Genomic DNA, 21,264 nt, shown 5'->3' with positions numbered 1-21,264 from the left:
TGTGTGCATCTTCACATGAGATGGGAAGGAACTGGGGTCACTGAGGGATTGCCTTCTGTGGGCACCTCCAGATAACAGACCGGTGTCCCTCTGTACCTGCCCGTATCTCCACCTGGCTCTAATAAACATTTGTTGAGAACTGAACTGTGCCCGGGACCATGCTAAGCATTGGTGAACACCTGAATTTCAGTTATTCCTCCAAACCGCCCTTGGAGGAATTCCATAGATTACTCTATGTCATGGGGGAGGGTCACTGGTGAAGGTCTGGGCAGCTGCAGTTCACAACCCAGGGCTACCTGGCTTCCATTGCACTCTGCTTTCCATGGGCCCCTCAGCCTGAGTTCATCTCCAGCGCCCTTTCAGAGAAGCCGTGGTCCCTGTTTGTGGCGGGACACCGAGGCCACTCTGGCTCTTAGAACAGGGCATCTCCTGGTCCTGGATCTGGCTCAGGGATCCCCCACCGCCATCAGTTTCCAGCTCTTCGTTCTGGTAGCTACTGGGCCAATCTCCAGCGTGGGAGACTCACCAACCAACCCAGAAGTACAGTGACTCCCCGGTCCCTACCCAAGAAAACCCCAAGCCTCAGCCCTGACCTACTTTTCCAACCTCTCTTCACCTCCTTGGAGTTTTTCATTTCCAAGGCTTCCCTATCCTTGAATTCCCAGATTTTCACTCGACAAATACTGAGCACCACCTAAGTGTGGGGGCTCTGCTTTAGGTGCTAGTGGAAGTGCACTGATGGAACTTCCACTACATCTAGTACACCAGTCGTGAGAAGAACATAAAAGAAATACGGGAAGCGCTAGGAAAGAAAGCAAGGAAGGGGCGGAGGAGAGGGGTAGGGAGTGCAGGTCTCTGAGGAAATGTGCCTGGCGGAAAGGGACCTGGTCCAGGACCCCTCGCATCACCTCCTTGCTTATGGACTAGATCCCTTGACACAGGCGGGACCTGGTGGCCACAAGCCCTCTCCAGCTCTGTCCACCGCTCCCTGGCAGGGCTGCCCGCCCACCATCTCCTCCATCCTCTCCCCCTCGCCCCGGCTCTGCCCGAGCCCTCCCTCCCACGCGGCCTCCTTCCGGGCCTTTCTCCGAGGCCGCCGCCGCCGCCGCCGCCGCCGCCTTGTCAGTTCCGCGTCTCCAGCTCCCGTGGAGCCCGGCCAGCGGGGGGCGCTATTCTCCGGCCGCTCCTGTGGGCGGGGCCGGGACCGAGTCCCAGGCCGGGTACGGGCCAGGTGCCCGCGCGTGCGCGGCATCGGGGTGCCAGGGCACCCTCGAAGACTCCGGGCGGTTTTGGGAGCCCAAATGCGGTGGGGGAGCAGTCCGTGCCCGCCGCGGACACCCTCGGGCCGGCGCGCGGGCCCCAAGAGGCCGAGGAGGGTGGGTTTCATGCTCCAGCGCGGCAGAGCTCCGGACCTGCAGGTGGTCCCCATATCCGCGTGGCGGGAGGGGACATGGAGGGAGGCCTGGGTGGAAAGGCCTTGGCATTAGGCCAAGCAGAAGGGCACATGACCTCGGGCCTCTGGAGCTTAGCTTTCCTCGACAGAAGACGGGAGGCCTGCCCACCGTGAGGATGGGCGGAAGGGTAGCCGGGGGCCAAAGGGAGGGGCGGGGCGGGCGTTGGGCTGGCCCCCAGGAGAGGCCCTGAGGGAAGGGGAGGCGTTTGGGTGCCCTTGTAGGGCAGGCTTGAATTGGGGCGGGCGGCAGAAACATTCCAGGAGGAGCTACAGAGCAAGGCTGGGGCTGGGAGGGCTCCTGGGGCGCTCCCAGTCCAGGGAGAAGGGTGTCGCCTGCCCTTGAAGGGTGGGGCAGGGGAGCAGTGGTCCCAGGTGGCCACACCACCCTCACGTCCCAGATGAAGTCAGGCACTGGTATTGGTAGGGAGTGGCAGAGCTTTAGTGAGGGGGGCTGGGAGCCCTCCAGGCCCAGGCTGCTTTGTCTCCCCAACCCTGGTTCCACAGGCCAGGGGTGTGTGTGTGGGGGTTCTCCTCTTCATCCCTTTTCTACCCCCTCCCATCTCCTCTCTTCTGCAGTCACCCCATTCTAATGCTGGGTCACCTGCTCCCCACCACCTGGTGACGTTAGCATCCATCCCAAAGGATGCTTCATCCCCATCTGGCCTGTCTGTTCCTTGGCCTCTTCCTTCTGATGACGCCACCCCTGCCTGCCACTACCATGGCTGTCCCTATATTGCTTGGTCTTCACCAACACTTGCCCTCTCCAATCTGTCCCCAGGGGTCCTGCTCTCTGATTGCCACTCCTGCTTCTCAGCCTGCAGGCTCACAGCAGATCACCTGTCGCCATCTGGCCACTCAGCCCCACATCCCGGCTTCACTCTCTCCTGCATCCTTGCCTTCCCTCACCCCTGGCTCACCTGGCAGAACCCACCTGGCCCTGTATCCAGTAGCCTCTGTCCTCCTCCAACCACTCATCTGCTCATCCATTTACTCATGCATTCATCCAACAATATGCTTTCTTCACACCCACTCCCTGCCCAGATGTTGCCCCATGTCTGCTCCCCATCCTGTGCTCCCACTGTGCTCCCAGCATTCACGAGGACATTCAAGCCAGAACTCCCAAAGAGGGTGTCATGGCAGCCTCCTCCTCCTTCCACCCACTCCTCACATCCACTTGGGCATCAGTCCTGCCCACTTTGCTTCCCAAACCTGTCCTGGATGCCCCAGGGCAGCTTACAGTGTCCACCCAACAGGTGAAGGGGCTGCCGAGCCTGAAGAGCCACACAGGGGTGACAGTGGGAGGGAGCTCCAGGGTGGACCCAGCTTGCACCCCAGACAGTCCCTGCCAGCCTTCCAGGCTCCCCAGTCGGCAGTCATTCTTTCACCCAAACTCTATGAAGAACCATCCTCCTGCCTGCAGGACTCCCTCGCAGTGGAAGGGGGGGACCAGCAAACTGATCATTACAGCCCATAAATGCTATTAGCTGTCCTGGGAGAGCTTGGCCGTGGTCCGGGCGGGGGGCACTGGGGAGGGCTTCCAGTTGCGGGGGTGGGGTGTCCCCATGGGCTGAGCCAGCGTAGCTGCTGTGAGGTCAGGGTCAGGAGGCCACAGTGGCGAGGATGTTGTGACTAGGGATCACACAGAGTGGGTCCAGGCCCAGGCCCCTCTCCTCTGTTGCTGGCCCTGCCACTCCAGCCACAGAACTTGGTGAGTTGGCTACTGGGAGCCTGGGGGACCAACCCAGGCTGATCCTGGCCCTTGTGAAGTTGGTGGGGGGTGTGGGTGGCCCGTCCAACACTCAGTCCAGCCTGGGGCAGTAAGTGGGGCCAGGGCCCTCCCCCACCGGTGCTCTCTGCTGCAAAATGGGGGCCACAGTGCTGACTTTGTAGGGCTGTTAAGAACGTTAAAGAGTGGAGAGGGCTGACTTGTCCCTGCGGTCACGAGAACCTGCCACCCACAGGGGTCGTGAAGGCCCCAGCTCTGTGTGGGACCAGGCGCTTCTGATTCATGAGAAATGACTAAACAGTCCTCACTTCCGCAGCGCACGGCTAAAAGTGGAGCGATACGTGCAGATTACCACAGCCCCGGCACAAGGCTGACACACTGTTCAGGAAGTGCCCCACATTTCTCTGATACTATAATAAATGTCGCATTTTAGCAGAGTTTGGGAGGTACATGTGTCAGTTATTTTGAGATCTGTAGAATATCTATCATCCATCTCTACTGGCAGAGATGTATGCCCCCCGAAATACATGGGTTTATTTTAAAACAAACAAATAAGGACTAAATAACTCCGTGAAGGGGAGAGTGTAGCTCAGTGGCAGAGCGCATGCTTAGCACGCACGAGGTCCTGGGTTCAAGTCCTAGCAGAATTCTTGAAAAAAAACAAAACAAAACAAAACAAGAAAAAAACTAAGTGAAAGCGGGCCAGGCTGGGCCAGTGAGGAAAGGATGCATGCTTTATTGACTCCCTGCGCCTGGGGCCCAAAGGGCGAAAAAAAGAAAAGGCGGTCAGTGACCGTGTTTGGCCCAAGGGAGCCCTGGGGAAGGCGGGCTTGCTTTTCCACGGCCGGCCTCCTGGGCTGTGGAAATCGGGGAAACGGTCTGGAGGGTTGACTCAAGGTGTCCCTTGAAGTGCCGCGGGGGCCCACCCTGGTGCGTGCAGCCCACCCGCCTCACACCCTCCGGCCTACAGGCGTGAGCCACAGCCTGTCACTCCCCCGGGCACAACCTGCCAACTCCGTACCATGGCCGGGATGCATTCCGGTGGCAAATGACAGAGAAGCTGGGCCACAGTGTGTGAGCGGCCTTCCTCGGGCCAGGCTGGCTGGCTCAGTGACCCACCAAGGCCACAGGGCCACTGTATCTGAACATGCCTGCAGGTACCCTGTCCCCATTTCATCAGGAAAAGGGGGCAGGGGTAGAGGTCAAGGAATATGCCACAGCTGCGTCCGGCCCTTTTGCAGAGCCCAGCCACTGCCTCCATCTCACTGGCGGGATCTGGACACTCGGCCACCTCTAGCCACGGAGGCCTGGTCTCCCTCTCAGACCGTCCAGCTGTCTCCTCCATGTTCCTCTCCCTAGCCTAGCTAGAGAAATAAGGAACAGTCACCCGAAGAAATGCCACACAACTATTTACAAAAACGTGGCCAGTGTGAACACACTGCTAGGAAAGCTCTGTCGTGGGTTGAACTGAGGTCCTCACCTCAGGTACCGGCGAAGGCAACCTTATCTGGAAATGGTCTTTGCAGGTCTTAATCATTAAGAGGGCTTCCTGGAGTAGGGTGGGCTCTCAAGCCAACGACTGGTGCCCTTATAAAAAGAGGTGAAGAACAGAGACATAGAGGGGAGAAGGCCACGTGAAGATGGAGGCACGTTGGAGAAATGTGCCTACAAGCCAAGGACTGCCGGCCGCCTGATGCCGGGAGAGGCCAGAAAGGTTCTTCCCTGGAAACTTCAGGAGGAACCAACCCTGCTGACAGCTCAGTTTCACACTTCTGGCCCCCAGGACTTAAGAGAATAAATGTCTATTGTTTCTGCCACAGTTTGTGGGACATTGTTCTGGGAACCCTGGGAACCTGCTACAATCTCCCAGATAATCGTCAACTGCAGAAAGCAAAGAACAGCACGGTCAGTCCCTGGGCCAGTCTTTGCGGGAGCCTGGAGGTCCCCACGTGCTGGGACTTGCCCGGGACTTGCTGGCAGGTCCTCCAGCCACTGGAGGGGGTCCTGCTCCGGGAAGGGGGGCACCGGCTGGGAGGGGTGGGGACAAGTTTTCCTCTTCACTGTACAGTGTGGGTTCTGTTTGCATTTGTATTTTTAACCACATTACTGTATTACTCATTCCAAATAAAATAAATACAAATTCAAATCAGGGAGAAGATGGAGTGTCCAAAAATTTATTAAAAACCCTGCACCTCTGCCAACCTGTCCTCCTGCCTGACTTGGTAATGTTTAACCATCAGTGGCTTGGGCGGGAACGGGGGACCCTGGGTTTTAGCATCTGCATGGTTTCTTTCAGAGGAAAGAGTAGGGAGAGAGGCCAGGAAAATTTCATTGGGGAAGGATGCTGCCTGGGACCCCATTGGGCTGGGGGGCTCCGCTGGGTTCATGGAGCCTGTGATGCATCTGAGGACACCTTGCCTGGGGTCACCAGCTAGCCCCTTCCCACCTGCCTGTCCCTGGTAACTGCAGACAAGCCTGAGGTCACAGGCTGGTGCTGGGGGTTCAATGGGGTATAAAGGCCCAGGAGAGCAGGCGCCCTCTGGGAGGGAACGTTGAGGGGGGCCTCTCTCCTGCCCCCTCTGCAGGTGGGCAGAGGCTTCTGGCTCAGTGGTTGGAAGGTTAGAGACTCCAGGTTGGCAGCTGTGGAGACTCAGGGAGCCCAGGATTGACGCCAGGAGGCTGAGCAGATGTGGGGGTGGGCAGACATGAAGACACCCCTTTGGCATGCAAGGCCTCCTCCAGGAAGCCATCAGAGACTGTGTAGGTTGGGTTAGGTCTAACCTCAGATGGACAGGTCCATTCACCCTTCAGAGCTCCACGGAGACCTCCCTGCTCTGGGAAGACGTTTCTGGCCTCAGGTAGAGTCCTCTGAGCCTCCACACTGCAGCCTTTCCAGAGAAGTCACAGCACACAGCCTCCAGCTGGAGGACGGCGAGCACCAGGCCTCCCATCACTTGCTGAATGGCTGAGCTGCATCCAACGGGCCTGTGAGATTTACTCACTTAATCCCCAGGCCTCCACTAGCCCCATTTTGTAGATGAGGAAACTGAGTATCTGGAGGTAGCCCACAGCCCACCCAGGCCACACAGCTGGGGCTGCCATCAGGGCCTGAGGGCACATTGGCCACCAAGCCGGCTCCTCGGGCTCCAGTGAGGGGGTGGGGAAACCCCTTCCTCTGTGATCCACAAGTGCAGCCCAGTTCTCCTGAAAAAACAAAGAACACTTTATTCCCTTGGTGGTTTCTGTACAACAACGATGCCACAAGGTGGGAGTCCTGTCTTCCCTGAACAGTCTGTCTCCTGGGAGAGCTTATCATATCAGCCAGGAGGCTGAGCCTCACTCAGGGCAAAGGAGACCTCAGGCACCTCCAACTTGTGCAGAAGCATTCGCCACCTCCTCGTCCCATCTCACGGCCACAATGTACTGGAAGTGCCAGGCTGCCCCAAGCTCACACCTCCACTCTGCTTCTGGTGACAGCCCCTGGAGGGTGGGCTCAGGTGCTGTTCAGTCTGAAGGGGTCCAACCCTGCCGTACCTGTGCCCACTAACAGGCCCTGCCTGGCCTCGCGGAAACACCAGGCAGTGAGATCGCCTAGGAAAGACACCGCCGGCTGGGGTGGGGGCTCCCTATACTGCTTTCCCTGCTGACCCCTCTGCACACGTTGGGAAAACTTGGATGGCAGTAGTGGGCCAGCGCCCCAGACATCAGCTGACCTATGCCCCCATTTTAAAAATGGGCAGCCTGAGGCCCAGATGGTGAAAAGACTTCCCTTTCCTCAGCTGTATTTAATTGAGATCACCTCTCCTACTGGCCTGTGCCCACTCCCCTACTCCAGCCCCTAGGCTAATATGGAGCCTCTAGAAGGTTCTTCTTAGTGGGTCCCCCAAGTTACCCTCCAGTGGGATTGGCAGTAGGGGTACTCGTGGCAGTGCCACATGGAGAAGCTGTGGGCACTGGCAGAGGGTTCAGTTCTATGACACCAGGAGGCCTGAGCTGCCTGCCTGTCCCATACAGACCACACAAGAGGCCAAGACGTCCCCAGAGCTCTGCCTGGCTGAGGGTTTCCAACTAGTGAGTTGCTGAGCAGCCCATCGATGGGGAGAGAGACCCTGTGGGGCTGTGGCTGGGATCCCAGGGAAGGCTGGGTTTCTGGAAGACTCAAAGTAACCGTGCCAGGCTGGCACTGCACCAGGCATCATCTCTGAGCTTCCTGACTGTACAACGTGGGTGCGAGGATCCCCATTTCACAGTGGAGAAAACTGAGAAAGTCAAATTTGTGGCCAAGGTCACCCAGCCGAGGAGAAGAATTCAACCCAGGTCTGATGGAGTGCACGGCCCATGGAGTTTGGGAGTCTGGGCAGGGCGATCGGCCAGGGGTCAATTTATATCTATGTTGTGTTTTTGAAAAGCGGTCCTTGGGGAGGTCAGGCTCTTCCCTGCCAGGGTCCCAGGCATCACAGGCTGGAGGGCTGGGCCAGGGTAGGACCTGCTGGGGCAGCAGAGGTAGCGGGCACAGCCTCGCCCTCAGGCCGGGCCTCCTCACCACGTGCATAGGTGAGCACCACAGTGACGGTGGCAAAGGTGGCGGCGTTGACGGGGAAGGCGCGCAACAGCGTGGAGGCCAGGCCGCGCGTGAAAACACGCCAGCCCTCGGCCTGGTAGCTCTGGCGCACGCAGTCGACGATGCCGCGGTAGCGGGGGGCGCCCCGCAGCCCATCGGCCTGCAGCCGCGACTTGACCACGTCCACAGGGTAGGTGGAGAGCCAGGACAGGATGCCCGACGTGCCGCCCGCCAGCAGCAGCTTGGGCACCACCAGGCGGTCGCCTGGCTCACAGCCCAGCGTGCGGGTCAGCACATCGTAGGCGAGGAAGTAGACGCCAAAGCTGGGGGTCTCGCGCAGCAGCGTGGAGGCCATGCCCCGGTTGACACCGCGCAGGCCTTCCTGCCGGTAGATCTGCGCCAGGCAGTCCAGGGGGCCGCGGTAGGTGCGGGCGGGCCCCGCGTCCTGCAGTTGCAGCCGCGTCTTGGCCAGCTCCATGGGGCAGCAGATGACGCACTGGATGGTGCCCGCTGCCGCGCCCGCCAGGAACTGGTTCAGTGGTGAGTCCTGGCCCAGGGCCCGGAGAGTGTTGCCCTGTACTCCGAACACCAGCGCATTGATGAAGGTGAGTCCCATGAGGGGCGAGCCCAGGCCTCGGTACAGGCCCAGCACCTGCAGGGCGCACGAAGCCGTGTCAGTCTTTGGTTGCCCTGCCCACCTCCCCAGGGAACCCCCACTGGTGACAGCTCCCCCAGCCCACCCCAAGTGGTCACCAGCATCAAACAGAATTTTATTAGAACCAAAGTCCTCAATCTCAGAGGCCTGGGCTTCCCGTTTCCAAAGCCAGGATTTGCCCAATAGTTACCCGGATGCCTGCTTTTCCCACTCTGTGGTCTGCGAGTGAAGCAGTCTAGGCTGGTTTCCCACCCCCACTGGTCCCAGGCCCAGGGCACTCACGCTCTCCTGCTTGATGATGGCCTGGAAGCAGTGCAGGGTCCCTCGGTACTGGGGCTTCTCCATGCTCTGGACCTGAAGCCGCACCTGGAAGGGGGACCCAGTGAAAGGCAGCAAGCCAGGGCCAGAGCACCCAGCTCCCTGGGGCTGGCACTTGGTCAGCCCAGATCTCGAGGCAATAGGCTGGACGCATGAAGTGGGGAGCTAAGTAGCTTTCTGTGGCTTTTGGAATTCCAGGGTGAGGCGGGGCGAGGCTGGGTGTCTGTGCCTCCTCAGGGAGGGGTATCGGTGGGCAAAAGGCCAGAGACAGCCAGCTGAAGAGGGGCAGCGGGTCCCCAAGACCTCAGATGAATAGAGGGTAAGCCCCCTGCTTCACTCTCTCTGCACTACATACTGACAGTGGGACATGAGGCATCTCCTGAGATCTCCCCACTGTCCGGGTGGCAAATCATGGCCGATGCCAAAGGGGCTCCGGGTCTAACATCCACCCTCCCCTTATCGGGGGCTAGCAGCATGCAATGGGCTCTAAAAGTGAGGCATCTTGGGCCTCACGGGCCTCCCACTTGGTTTCTGCTAGGGGCCCCTAGTGAGGGCAGTGGTCATGAGTTAGTAAAGTGGTGGCAGGAGAGGAGCTGATAGCCTCCTTGGGGACCACGTCAGCAGCTCTGGGACCTGGGGGATCAGGCTTGGCTGCCCTTGGAGCCCAGCAGTCTAGAACCTTACTGTGAAAGCCTTCTTTGTTGACGGGGAGCTTATCTCTGTGCTGGATGTGCAGGTCCCACGGTGCGGAGTGGGAACACATTTCCTAAACTCAGAATCCATGTCACAGGGTGGAGGGAGCTAGGTTAAGTCCCATTCTCAGGAGCTGGTCTCCAGCTCTGACAGAAATCATCACTCTCACAGCCAGGGCCACGGCGTGAGTGCCTTTCCGTGCTGGGCAGTGGAGAGAGGCTCGGACGTAATTACCAGCCTGAGATGGGTTTGGTTGCTCCCACTTCAAAGATGGGAAGACTGAGGCTCAGAGATGCTTGGCAACTCGGCCAAGGCTGTCCCCTCCAAGGACATGAGTGGCTGTGTTGGTCGAGGCCAGGGTGGGGCGGGGGTGCTGCCTGGTGAGACCAGGTGGATCGTCTGCTGGCAAATGCACTTACAGAATATGCTTTGTGAGGAAACGAGTACCATCTCTGCACCCAAGGACCCCGACAGCTGGCACCCCTACTCTGAGAGGCAGCCAACAACTGAGGGCCCTTGCAGCGTTCACCTCAGCACCCCTCCCCACTCTTATAATAATAATAAGGCAGAGGAGGAAATAATAATACGGCCCAGAGGAGGAAAACCACCACTCAGCGAACTTTAAGATGTTAACACCACGAGTTCTGGCTCAGGCTGTTTCTGTGATGCGAGGTTTTTCATTTTCCCTTCAGTGTTCTGGGGTCTCTGGGGGACCGCCTCTTCCTCCTGTGGCCCCTGACACTGACACCAGGGCTGTGTTAGCAGACAGGATATGAAGCAGAGCTGTCCCATCCATGGGTCGGACTTTCAGACACCCGGTGGCATCTCTAAGTCTTTGCAGGCTGGATATGGTTTCAAGCCGAGGCTCAGGCCAGCTCAGGTCCCACAAGAGACTGCAGGGGCCTACTCCTGTCTGTGTTTGACCCCCAGGTCTGGGGTGAGAGCCTCCTGTCTAGGAGTCTAAAGGACCAGATTTGGAGGTAAAATGTGGCCCAATGGCCCAAGTCCCAAAACTTCGAGAGGTGAGGTTCTTAACATTCTGAGGGACAGGACCTTGTACAAGAAAAGTGGTCATTCACACACCAGCCCAGGAAGCTCCCAGCTCCCCAAATGGGCTAGAGACCCCAACATGAAGATCCTCTGATCCAGAGGGGGCTGATTTTTCTCAACCAGCACCAGGGCCCCCTCCCCAGGACCTGTGCTGGGTCCAGGCTCACCTCACACCCTCCCTGTCCCCTGCTAGTCCGGAAGGGAACTCGGGGGGAGGGCGGGGCCAGGTGGGGGCCAGGCCCAGGGGCTGATTCAGCGAGGACAGGGAAGAGAAGCGTGGGGTTCACCTGGTCTGTACTTACTAGTGCTCTCCAGGGTGAGGCTTACGCTCATCTACAACAAAGTTACATTTTGCTATGGATGGAGACAGCCCCTAGCTCAGAAAGTAAAGGCAATTAAAGCAACACAAAATTTCAACATCACATCCAGGCACGGGACCCCCAAGGCCAGCCCCCAGCCTCCCGGCTCCCTCCCTGGCCCAGGACAGCTGCTCCCTGGGAAAAGCAGGCTCAGACATGGCGTCCCTGGTTACTGTCATGTCCAGTGATGTGGGACGGAACATAACCCTCCCACAGAAACACGTGTGGAGGTGGTGTGTCTAAGGCCAGTGGCTGCAGTTCTGGGCGCAAGAGAGGGAAAACCAAATTTTGGACTCAAATTTCAGTTCTAAGGACCTAGAGGAACAAACTGCAAACGTCCCGGCCCTGAGACAGTGTGGATGGACATGGAGCACTGTGTCCCCTCAAAGATTCCGAGCACAGGTCCAAGCACATGAGGTTTGAGAAGACGTAGAAGGCACCACGGTGCGAGGTCAGGATGGCGGCCGCCTGGAGAAGGGGAGTGCGGAGCTGTCAGGAGGGGAGTGGGGGGCTTCTGGGGGGCTGGCCTCGTTTCTTTCCTCAGGTGTGGGATGATGATCACGATTCACACATGCAGCAGGCGTGTGCTTCTCTCCACGTGTGGAATTTCAATTAAAACAACAGCCACAGAGCTAAGAAGCACATCCCGCTTTTGCCAAAAGCAAGGAATATACATGGGTCCGTGTGCACGCCTGTTTGTCGGTAGGAATCGGTAACAAGGGTTGGGAGAAAGTTACATATAGGACTGTTGTTTTTTTTCTTCCTAATTTATATTTCTCTATTATGGTTAACGTTTTGTTTTGTTTATGACCTATATCACTTATGTAATAGAAAGCCAACCAAAAAGATGTGTATGCACCTGATGATTAAAACACATTTAAAATCTATCACATTTCCCAAATTTCTTTTAATTAGAATGCTTAAATTTCATAATGGAAAACAGCCAGTTTAAAAATAATAAGGCAGGGGGATACAGCATTAAAGTGGATGTGCTCTCTAGTCAGCACAGTGTAGTAGTGTGTGGGCCTGTGGTGGGACGGGGGGGTCCAAGGTTGAGTGGCAGTGGTCATTCCTGGGGGGGGGGGGAGGTTCTCCCCCTTCGTAGTAAAAAGCTTGGCTTGTAAAGACAGGTTTGCCCAGGTGTGATGCTGGTGGGCCACAGTTACAAATGGATTTCCTTAAAGACCACCCTCCAGGTGCCAGGTAAGGGTGGGGGGTGTCCCAGAGACAAGAACTCAGTGGGGTGGAGAGGATCCTGTACCCGAATTACTACAGGGGGCCCAGGTCATGGCTCAGGTGCTCAGAGGGAACTGGAGGCACAGGACAGTGCCCCCACCCCCGCTTGGTGGGACTGACTGAGGGCAGAGACCTCTGCGAAGCTGGGCTGAGGAAGAGACTCAGAGGTACTTCTTGGCTGGATGCAGCTTTGAGAGGTACTCACAAGATAGAGCACGGCGTAGCATGGGCCCTTGGCCAGGCTGCTTTGGGCTCCCCGGCCAGCAGGCAGGCTCCATGGGTAGCCAGCTGGGCAGAGCACGGGACAGCATCCCACAGCACCTCACTCTCAGCGGGTGCGCTGGGGGACTCAGGGGCTCCTGCCTGGCCAGAAAGCCTGACTCTTCTGCCTCCTCCCCAAATTTGCCCACAGTGGATGGGAAGGAAATTGGTGCCCATGAGAACTTGCATTTTGTCCAGCACAAACTACGCTGCTGAGCCCAGGGAACAAAGGCTTCAGTGATCTTGCCAGCCCCTCACCATGCAGGTCGGAGGTAGCGTGACGGGCCACGATCCCAGGGCAGAAGGCTGGCAGAGGGCCTGGAGGGGCACAAGCCCCAGAGACAGGACTTTTTCTGGTCAGAGCCAATGCATACAGCAGGGCCCTCATGCCTTTACTGGAGGAAATCCCAGCCCTAGTTCACAAGACCTATTCTCGGCCCAGGAACACCTGGGCTCCTGAAAAAAGAGATGGGAAGTCCACTCTGCCAGCTAGGGATGACATCCTCGCCTGCGCTCTGCCCTCGCCCCAGTGGGAAGTGGGGCCAAGTACAGTGTTGACGGCGAGACACAAGGTCTAGCCTAGTGCCTGCTGCCTGCAGCTCACCTGGCCCCCAGGGAAGCCGGCAAGGAAGGGCCCTGACTTGGCTCGTTTAAGGACAAAAACGCCAACAGCAGGGGGAAAATCTTATTTGGGAATTTCCAGCTGGGAACATGGACTTCCTTGGTTTCCTTTCAGAGGCATCGGAGAGCCCACAGCCCGACAGTGTCCCAGGTGCAGGCTCGCGGCACAGGGGCCACAGTCTGGAGTCATCAGCACCCCACGGGCGCACACTGGCCCTCAGGAAACGACCGCTCACTTTCTCAGCACTGATAACCGCTGCCCTGTGAAAACCACAGACACAGGAAGGACTGACAAGGTTTGACTTTTCTGTTATTTTCTCTCTGAACTTTTCTTTCAGGAAGCTGGCTGGAGTTCTGCGTAAGGACAGTGTGGGTGTCCCCGCTCTGGGCAAAAGGAAACGTAACTTTGGCCCCTAAGTCCCAGCTGGCCAAGCCCCAGGAAGGATCTCGAAGTTCAGCCCTGGGTGGGAGACGTCAGGACAGACCCAGGAGGACAGGCCCGCTCTGCCGGCTGGACAAGCCGCCGCTCGCCTGGGCAGCGGGGAGAACCCTGAGTCTACCTTTACTCTAGAACCTGTGCAAAGACCTTGGAAGTGTCCCTGCGGCGGTCATCAGAAAGGCGCCTCCAGCTGCCCCAGCCCTGTGGGCCTCCCTCCAACGTCTGTACCTCCACAAGGGCCAGAGAATAAAACCGCCACAAGAGACTCACCTTGACCGTGTCAAACGGGTGTCCCACCAGCACGCCTGCCACACCTGGAGGAAGAAAGGAGGACTTGTGACCCAAATGCCCTGAAACCGCACTGCGGGGTGGAGACCTGGCTGGGACTGTGTGGGAGCTGCAGAGTGCCTGGCATGGCCCGGGAGCCCCTTCATCGTCATGGCCAGGGTTGGGGGTGGGGCCAGGGTAGGTCAGGGTGACATCCCCAGGGTCAAGCCAGGATCCATCCAACTCAAAGCTGGTGTCTCTCAGTCCACCCTGCTGCTCACTGCAGGTGACCACAGAAGTTGCCCCTTGGGAGGCTGCACATGCCGCTTCTAAGATGGTCCCATTGCTCCAATACCTAGCATGGTCAAGGGCTCCAGAGATTTTGGACTTGGGGCCAGAGCCTCATGCAGATTTAAAGTTTCGCTGTCATCTACCAGCTGGCTGAGCTCACAAAGGCCTCGAGTCTGAGCCTCACTCTCCTCACCTGTGTGGGTGTGAGCGCCACCCTCCCCCAGGGCAGCCCCCCACCCTGGAAGTGCCGACCCAGGACCGGATCACGGGTGCTGGCTTCCCACCCCCTCTTCTCTGCCTGGGAGCCAGCTTGTTGCCCAGGGAGGCAGCTTGTGACTCCGCATTCACGCTTGGTTATGTATCAGTCCAGGACTTGCCAAAACCCAGCACCCCCTCAAAGGACAAAGGCTCCCCCTCCAAATGGCTCACAAACACTTCTCAGAGTCCTGCGTGCTGTACATGTCACTGTTGTAAACGTCCCTGTGAATCAGGCAGTCCTGTTCCCCCACCTCACAGAAGGAGAAACTGAGGCTCAGGGAGGTCAAGTAACTGCCACACCAACTCCCATGCCTTCCTCCCTAGAATTTCATGGGTGTACATCTCGAAGTACTCCTTTTATTGCTAGTGGTGTTTGTGTGTAATTAAAACAGCCAACACTTGTTGGGTCACAAACAGTAATGTTTCTACCTACTGGTTACTGTCCTTAGTCTTGTACCTAACACCCCCTCTGCTACTCCTATAAAGACCTGCTCATTTTACAGATGAGGAAACTGAGACACAGAAAAGCAGTTTGTCCACGCCACACAGCTAAGTAAGTGGTGGAATGCAGACCTGGCCCCGGAGCCCTCCCCCTTAACCACGCATCCCCCTCCCCGCTAGAGCTGGGCACTGTGTTGGGGGACGCCCCAGAGTTGATGGGAGCTCTTGCACTGCTTCATAAATTGTATTTTTAATCTTTATATCATGTCCTCTTCCCCTTGTTTAGTGCTTCGGACCTTAAAACCCACTTTGCCAATCCAGCTTTCTGTTGGGTCACAGGTGCCTGGTACAGTTTTGTCCAGTTCTTGATTTTCAGGCCCTGTTTTACTCCTCTGCTTCAGATGTCCCACAAACAGCCTACAGCTGGGTTTTGGTCTCTGCCATCCGTCTGAAGCAGTCTCAGGTTTTGCCAAGACAAGAGATCTGACGTGCCTCCATCTTATTTTATGGGCATGATTTATTGTACTCCCTTCCCTTTCCACGTTTCTGCTGGTTCAGGCAAACTGCTCCTCATCCCCTTTCTGCTGGTTAATTTGTAGGTTCATCTAAGCATTACTGCTGCTTTCTAACACTCATCATCATCATCACATAGAAACAGGGTCAGAACCATCACACACACCTCCATCCCAGGGTGAGAGAGGAGGCGCGCTCTGCCCCCCACCGTCCCACACTGCCCCTAAGAGCCACCCCAAAAAGACTCCCACCCTGCCAGCTTCCACTGGTCTTCACCTATAAGCCCCACCAGACTCGGTGCCATTCCCTCCCCTCTACACCTCTCCCCCCACCTTGGAGGGGGCAGTCTCTGCTCTGATCACTGGAGCCTTTCTATGTCCCTCAGATGTAACGCATGGGGACACGCCCTCTGAACTCCTGCTCATCTGCAAAACCTGCTCCTTGAACGCCATCTGGGAAAACGGTCCTGTGCTCTGGTGAGGATTCCGGGCTGAGGCCATTAGGGTGGCCGTGTCCCAGAATCTTCTGGTTTCCAGCTCTGTGGACGAGCAACCCGCTGACACTGTATTTCTTCTCCTTTGCCAATAGTTTATTTATTCTGTCAGGAAGCCTCTGAGGTTTTATCTGAAGGTTTTTGGACTGTCACCAGGAGATACCAAGGGTGTGTGTGTCTTTTTTCTTTAAAATAACCCTGCCTGGAACTCCCCCAGCCCTTTCAGTCTGCAGACTCACTTTTTTCTGGTCAGAGAAGATTTCCACTGTTAGGTATTCATCATACTCATCATCTCTAGAACTTTTTCTCCCTCTGGAACCCCTAACATTCACAGCTTGGGGGAAAAGACACCCCAAGTCTGTCTTTCTGTCTGGAATCCCACCTCTGTGTTTCTGGTCTTTGAGACACACTTTGTTTCTATCATTTGAGATCTACCCTTTTCTTCATTTCATGTTTTGAATTTTACGACTTTGAAAATCCTAGTTCTGGAACCTCCCTTCTTGGGCCGGAACTGCATCTCCTTGGGTTCTGAAAACCTAGCACTGCCGGGGTCTGCCTGCCACCTGTCTTCTTCCTCTCTCCAGCCGCGGCACCCGCCGCCAGGCCCACCTCGGGGGGTCCCCTTCCAGTGAGTGGACAGCCCTGCCTCTGGCTCCAGGCTTGCCCAGGTTTCAGCCGCAGCCTTCCTCAGCCTCCAGGGTGGGCGGGGCACCCCTCGCCCCACCAGCTCTGTTGGGAGCCCCACCAAGGATCTCCTACTTTCTCCCTCAATTTGTTGTAGTGCCCTCAGGTGAAGGGCTGGGTCACCCTCACCCAAAACGTGCCCGTCCATAGGAACAGAGTGGGCTGTGGGGCCCTCCAGTCCCCCAAAGCCCATCCTTTTAACCTCCCAGTCACCTTGAGAGCCAGGAGGCCTGCAGAGCCATCTGCCCGAGAGGACACTGAGGCCTATAGCCACAGCAGCTGAAGTGACCCTGTTCCCCAACTCCAAAGCCAGTGCCCACTGCCCTACATGAGCTGGACTTTCAGGGGCACCCCCGCCATCCCATGACCCTCCAGGGCAGGAGTGGGGACCACTGTCCTGGAGGCACCTGGCAGCAGAGGGGGTGGGAAGGAACACCAGGATGACTGACCTGTCCCCCATGGTGGGGTCCCTCTGCCAACGGTTGAGTTTCTCTCTGCACCACCTCCCATCCATACTCGCAGCAGGAAGATCTCCATCCAGAGCCCAAGGTCCAATGGGCCCAAGACCTGGGACTGATCCCTTGTGGGGGAGTGTGGGTAGGCATTTGGACCCTTTGACCCCATGAAGCCTCGGGGATACTGTCAATCAAGGTCCCACCCTGCCTCCCTGAGGGTGATGTTGAACACGAGGCCCACACTCAGCCAATCAGAGGTGATTTACTGTGCTTCCTCCCAGGAATCAACAGCCACCCCAGTAACCCCCACTCCAACCCTGGAAAGATAGCCATCATCTGCCTTGAGCCCTAGGCCTTGAGGAGCCCAAACCCAAAGGAAGCAGGCGGGGGCCCCTGGGGCCAGGCCCCCAGGTAGGGGTGCCGCCTGTGCAGTTTCTGTACGGCCCCTCAGCTCTGGCCAGGCCGTGCCAGGGGCCTGGAAGGCTGGCCTGGGACACAATCAGCTCACTGTCCTGCAGGCCGGCCCCTAGCGCCCTGAGGCTGGGGGAAGGGGAGAGCAGGGTGGCCCCGCCCCACTGGAGGAGCCAGTGTGATCTGCACTAATCCTTCCACTTCTCAAGGCCTAGGTTTCTCCTGGGTTAATACTAGGAAAGGGTCCCTGGGCCCAGGAGCTGCTGATCCTCTACCCACACGAAGGGGAAGTGGGCACCACCTGCCCTATGCTTCCACTTGGACCCAGATAGTGGGGTGGGGCTGTGGAGGCCTACAGCTCCCCAGAGTTCTGGACCCTGTCTTTACTCCAACCCTGGGACCTAGACAGGCTCTCTCCCAGGTGGGCTTGGTGAGGATGGGCACAAGACACCCCAGGCAGGGCCCTGCACAAGCAAGAGCCCAGAGTGACTTAACATGTGTGTCTGAAGGAAGGGCCTGGCCCAAACCTCAAACCTCATGGCTCCCAGGACACCTGTGTGAGTATAGAAGGAATCCCATCCCTCTGGGGAAAGAACCCACACTCCCCAAGAAGTTGGAAAGGGGCATTAGCCCTGGACTAAGCTACCACTGTGGGTAAGTAGAGAAGGGTCTGGGGCCCAGGAGGAGTCAGCGGCCTGGTAGCAGGACACTGGGGAGGTTCCCCGAGGGGGACGGGAAGAGCAGAGAGTGGGATGGAGTTGGGTGGAACTGCGAGCTGGACACAGAGACCGACCTCTCCTGTCTCCTCTGCACCCTGGGCTTGGGAAAAATGCTCCCCAATTTACAGGAAGCTCTGGGGTTTCTTCCTCCCCTCTAGCCTCGTTTCCTGAGGCCTGGAGACCCGACTGGCTAACCACAGGGGACACTTCCCTAGAACACTCCCTTCTCTATCAGCCTCCTCTCGCCCAGAGCAGGAAGCTGCGCCACACCGTTTAAAGACTTCAGGCCACTGCTAGTCTACTCACTCCTCTTCCTCCAAGATGCCCACGCTGGCAGGTATCTGAGAGCTTTACTGGAGCGAGCCCAAGCCGATGCAGAGTGAAAACAAGGGCGGGTGCTGGAGGAGAGAAGCATCCGTCGTGGGAAACGTCGGAGCAGGACCGGGCCTGGGGCCACCCAGCCGGTCCTCTGCCGCGTCTCTCAGCCCCACTCCCTGATAGGTAAACTAGGCTCCCACTGACTACTTGTTGAATAAATTAACCCTTTAAGTAAAAGCAGAGAAACGCCCACGGTCAGGCCACAGCAGAGACTCAGGTCCTTCTGGGTACACAGGCTTAGAGAGGACCCCAGCGCCGCGTCCCCGCCTCAGTGAAGGTGCCCCATACCGGCTACACGCACGCGTGTGCCCAAGGCCTAGCTCACATGGCGTGTCAGGGCCACTCTGCCACCCGGGTGTAGTCTGCCCTCCCAGCAGTTCACTGAACGGCATATAAGCAGGGGACGGGGCGCCAAGACGTGACTCGGCGCCTTTTAGGCCATCCCACTAGGGGGTCGTCCGGTGGCCTGGCCGCAGCCCCACCAGGCGGACTGCGGGAGAGTGGGTAGAGCCAGTCTCAAACTTCTTGGGCCCAGGGAGGAGACCCCGCTCCAGGTGGGTGGGGGCCGGAGGAGGAGGTGAGAGAGATGTGTTCAGGGCCTCGCCATCCGATGACCTCGGGCGAGGACGGCAGTGGGGCATCCTTCTGGCAGGCCCCTGGCAGCCACGGTGCTGCCCCGGAGCCCCCGACCTCTCGTACGAACGTGCCCCGAAGGACTTAAAAGACACTTGCCCTCGAGGACAGCGCGCTAGGCGCCCAACAGGCTTGATGCCAATTTACGCCCACGAGAGCTCGGTGAGACGAGAGCATTGTTGTCCCATTTTACAGACGAGGAAACCTCAGCCACAGTGTAAGCCGATGGGCCGAATGCTCCTAGGTGAGCTGGCCTCGCATCCCGGACGCCTTGCTCCGGGCGCCCGCCGTACCAGGCCCTCATGCCGGACCCGCCTGCCTCCTTACCTCCAGCGCATCCAGCCAGAAAGTCGAGCGCCATTGCCGGGTCCCCGGCGACGCCGCCCTTCCTCCTTGTCCTCCTTCTTTGGCCTCTCGCCGGACAGGTCGCCGTCGAGGGCTCCCCGGCCTTGCTGGGCTGGGACTTGGCCTGGCCGCCGCCTCCTAACGCGGAGCCCCGCGCAGGCCGAGGTCTAGGGGCGGCAACGGCGGCGGCTCAGGGCGCTACTCCTCGCCGGGCGCACGTCCCTCGCCGGCCGGCGTGCTCACACCAGCTACACTCCGCTCGCAGCCGGTGGTCCCTCACCTCGGGCCGCGAGTCCCGCCCCCAAGACCGACCAGCCGGGCTCGGGCGGGGCGCAGAGCTCAACCAATGGACGGGCGAGGCGCGGACAACACCCCAGGCCCTGCGCGCCGCCGCCGCGCCTCATTGGCTGGGCGGGCTGGGCGGGCAGAACGGGGGGCACGTAGCGGGCGGGCGGGCGGCGGAGGTGCACAGGCGCTGCAGACAAAGAATGTGCTTCGTGCGCCCGCCCGCTCACCCCGGCCGGGAGAGGAAACCTGGTGTTCGCCGCGGAGGGACCGTGGAGCTAGGTCGGGCCGGGGGTCCCACTGCCTGCTCGGCCCGGGAACTTCCCGGAGTGAGCGATGCGGATCAGCTGGGCCGGAGGTGGCGTGCACTCGCTCTGGAGTGGGCCTGGAATCCTGGGACCTGGGTTCAGATCCCAACTCGGCCGCCCAACCTCAGGGTCCTCTCCTGTATAATGGGGACACACCGCGGCAAACGACGTGGAGTTCCAGGACCCTCCGCGGCCTGAAGGCTCGGACACTACTTGTGATACTGCTCCGGCGGCGAAGCACTACCTGCGGGAGTCTTCGCCCTTCCCGTCTGTGCGCCCTCCAGGCGGTGGGCCTGGGGCTTCTGGCTTCCTGGCCCACCTTGCGCGGGGCGAAGGGCGTGGCCAGGCCCTCGGGGGCCCTCACCTGAGCGCTGACTGCGGGAGCCGCGGAAGGTTGTGGAGCAGGGGAGGTTCCTGGACTGGCTCAAGAGCTGCGAGGCGGGAGAGACCAGATCGCGGCGCGTCCATTGGCGGCGGCCAGAGGGAGCAGTCATCCGGCCTCGGCTCTGGGAGACCTGGGAAGCGGGCGAGCCAGACAGAGGGGAGGGAGTGTGCGGAGGTGATGAAGTGGTAGGGCGCTGGGCTCTGGACAGCGGGAGATGGAGGGTTAAGTAGGAGCGGAGTCCGACGCCGCTCCCTGCGCTCCCTTCCCTCCCAGGTACCTGAGATTGACGGTGGCCACGACCCCTCCCTGTCCCCTGGGGAGGGTTCCAGTCCCCTGGCCTCCTTCCCCAGCGCGTCACGAAGTCTGTCCAGTTGGGACTGGGCTTGGCTGGGGGCTTTCTGCATCACAATGAGAGTCAGATAACATCTTCATGCCTTCAGGCCTGGTCCGAACTTCCTTCTTCACGATCCTGTGGTCAGGACCACACTGTGCGGTGTTTCTGGGTTGCAGATCACACTGTTCTTTTATTTGCATTTTACCAGGTCTGAAATCGGGATGGGGATTACAATGGACGTGTCTCATGGATAGGTTTTAGGCTATACTTGGTCCTCAGGGGTACATGTCAGGGGTCGGTAAGCAGTGAACCATGGTGATACAGAGGCCACCAGGAATCCAACGATCATGTGTTGTTCGCTTTTATTAGAATCTACATAGAACATTCATTAAGCAGAAACCCAAACCCAGGTCTGCTGACTCCTAGTCCAGTGCTTGTGATGGCTGGTGGGCCCTGAACTAGGGGTCTGGAGGCCTGGGTTTGACTATCGCCAGCCGCTGACCCAGCTCATGCCTCACAAGGCCTGTAAGGCAGAACAGTGAGTGGGCCCCAGAAGAAGCCCAGAGCCAAACGGGCAGGAGTTGACTATGGGAATACTCGTATGGCTGGAGGCCTCCGAGGCCATGGCAATTAAACTGGATAACCTACATCCATCCGGGTAACTCACCCCTAGGAACAGGGGGTCACTGAGT

General features: G+C 58.5%; 1 protein-coding gene across 1 annotated transcript; it reads right to left on the bottom strand.

Annotated features, from left to right (window-relative positions):
• Positions 1-5,339: 5,339 nt before the first annotated feature.
• SLC25A29 (solute carrier family 25 member 29) lies at positions 5,340-20,019 on the bottom strand. Its single transcript, XM_045505712.2, has 4 exons — positions 19,243-20,019; positions 13,643-13,686; positions 8,678-8,761; positions 5,340-8,392 (listed from the first exon to the last, which is right to left on the bottom strand). The coding sequence occupies exons 1-4, from the start codon at positions 19,274-19,276 to the stop codon at positions 7,634-7,636; spliced, it is 921 nt and encodes a 306-aa protein (XP_045361668.2). The 5' UTR covers positions 19,277-20,019; the 3' UTR covers positions 5,340-7,633.
• Positions 20,020-21,264: the final 1,245 nt, after the last annotated feature.

The sequence above is a fragment of the Camelus bactrianus genome, chromosome 6, assembly GCF_048773025.1.
Source record: "Camelus bactrianus isolate YW-2024 breed Bactrian camel chromosome 6, ASM4877302v1, whole genome shotgun sequence".
NCBI classification, from domain to species: domain Eukaryota; kingdom Metazoa; phylum Chordata; class Mammalia; order Artiodactyla; family Camelidae; genus Camelus; species Camelus bactrianus.
Note: the sequence above shows the minus strand (reverse complement) of the source record. Positions and strands in the feature narration are given on the sequence as shown.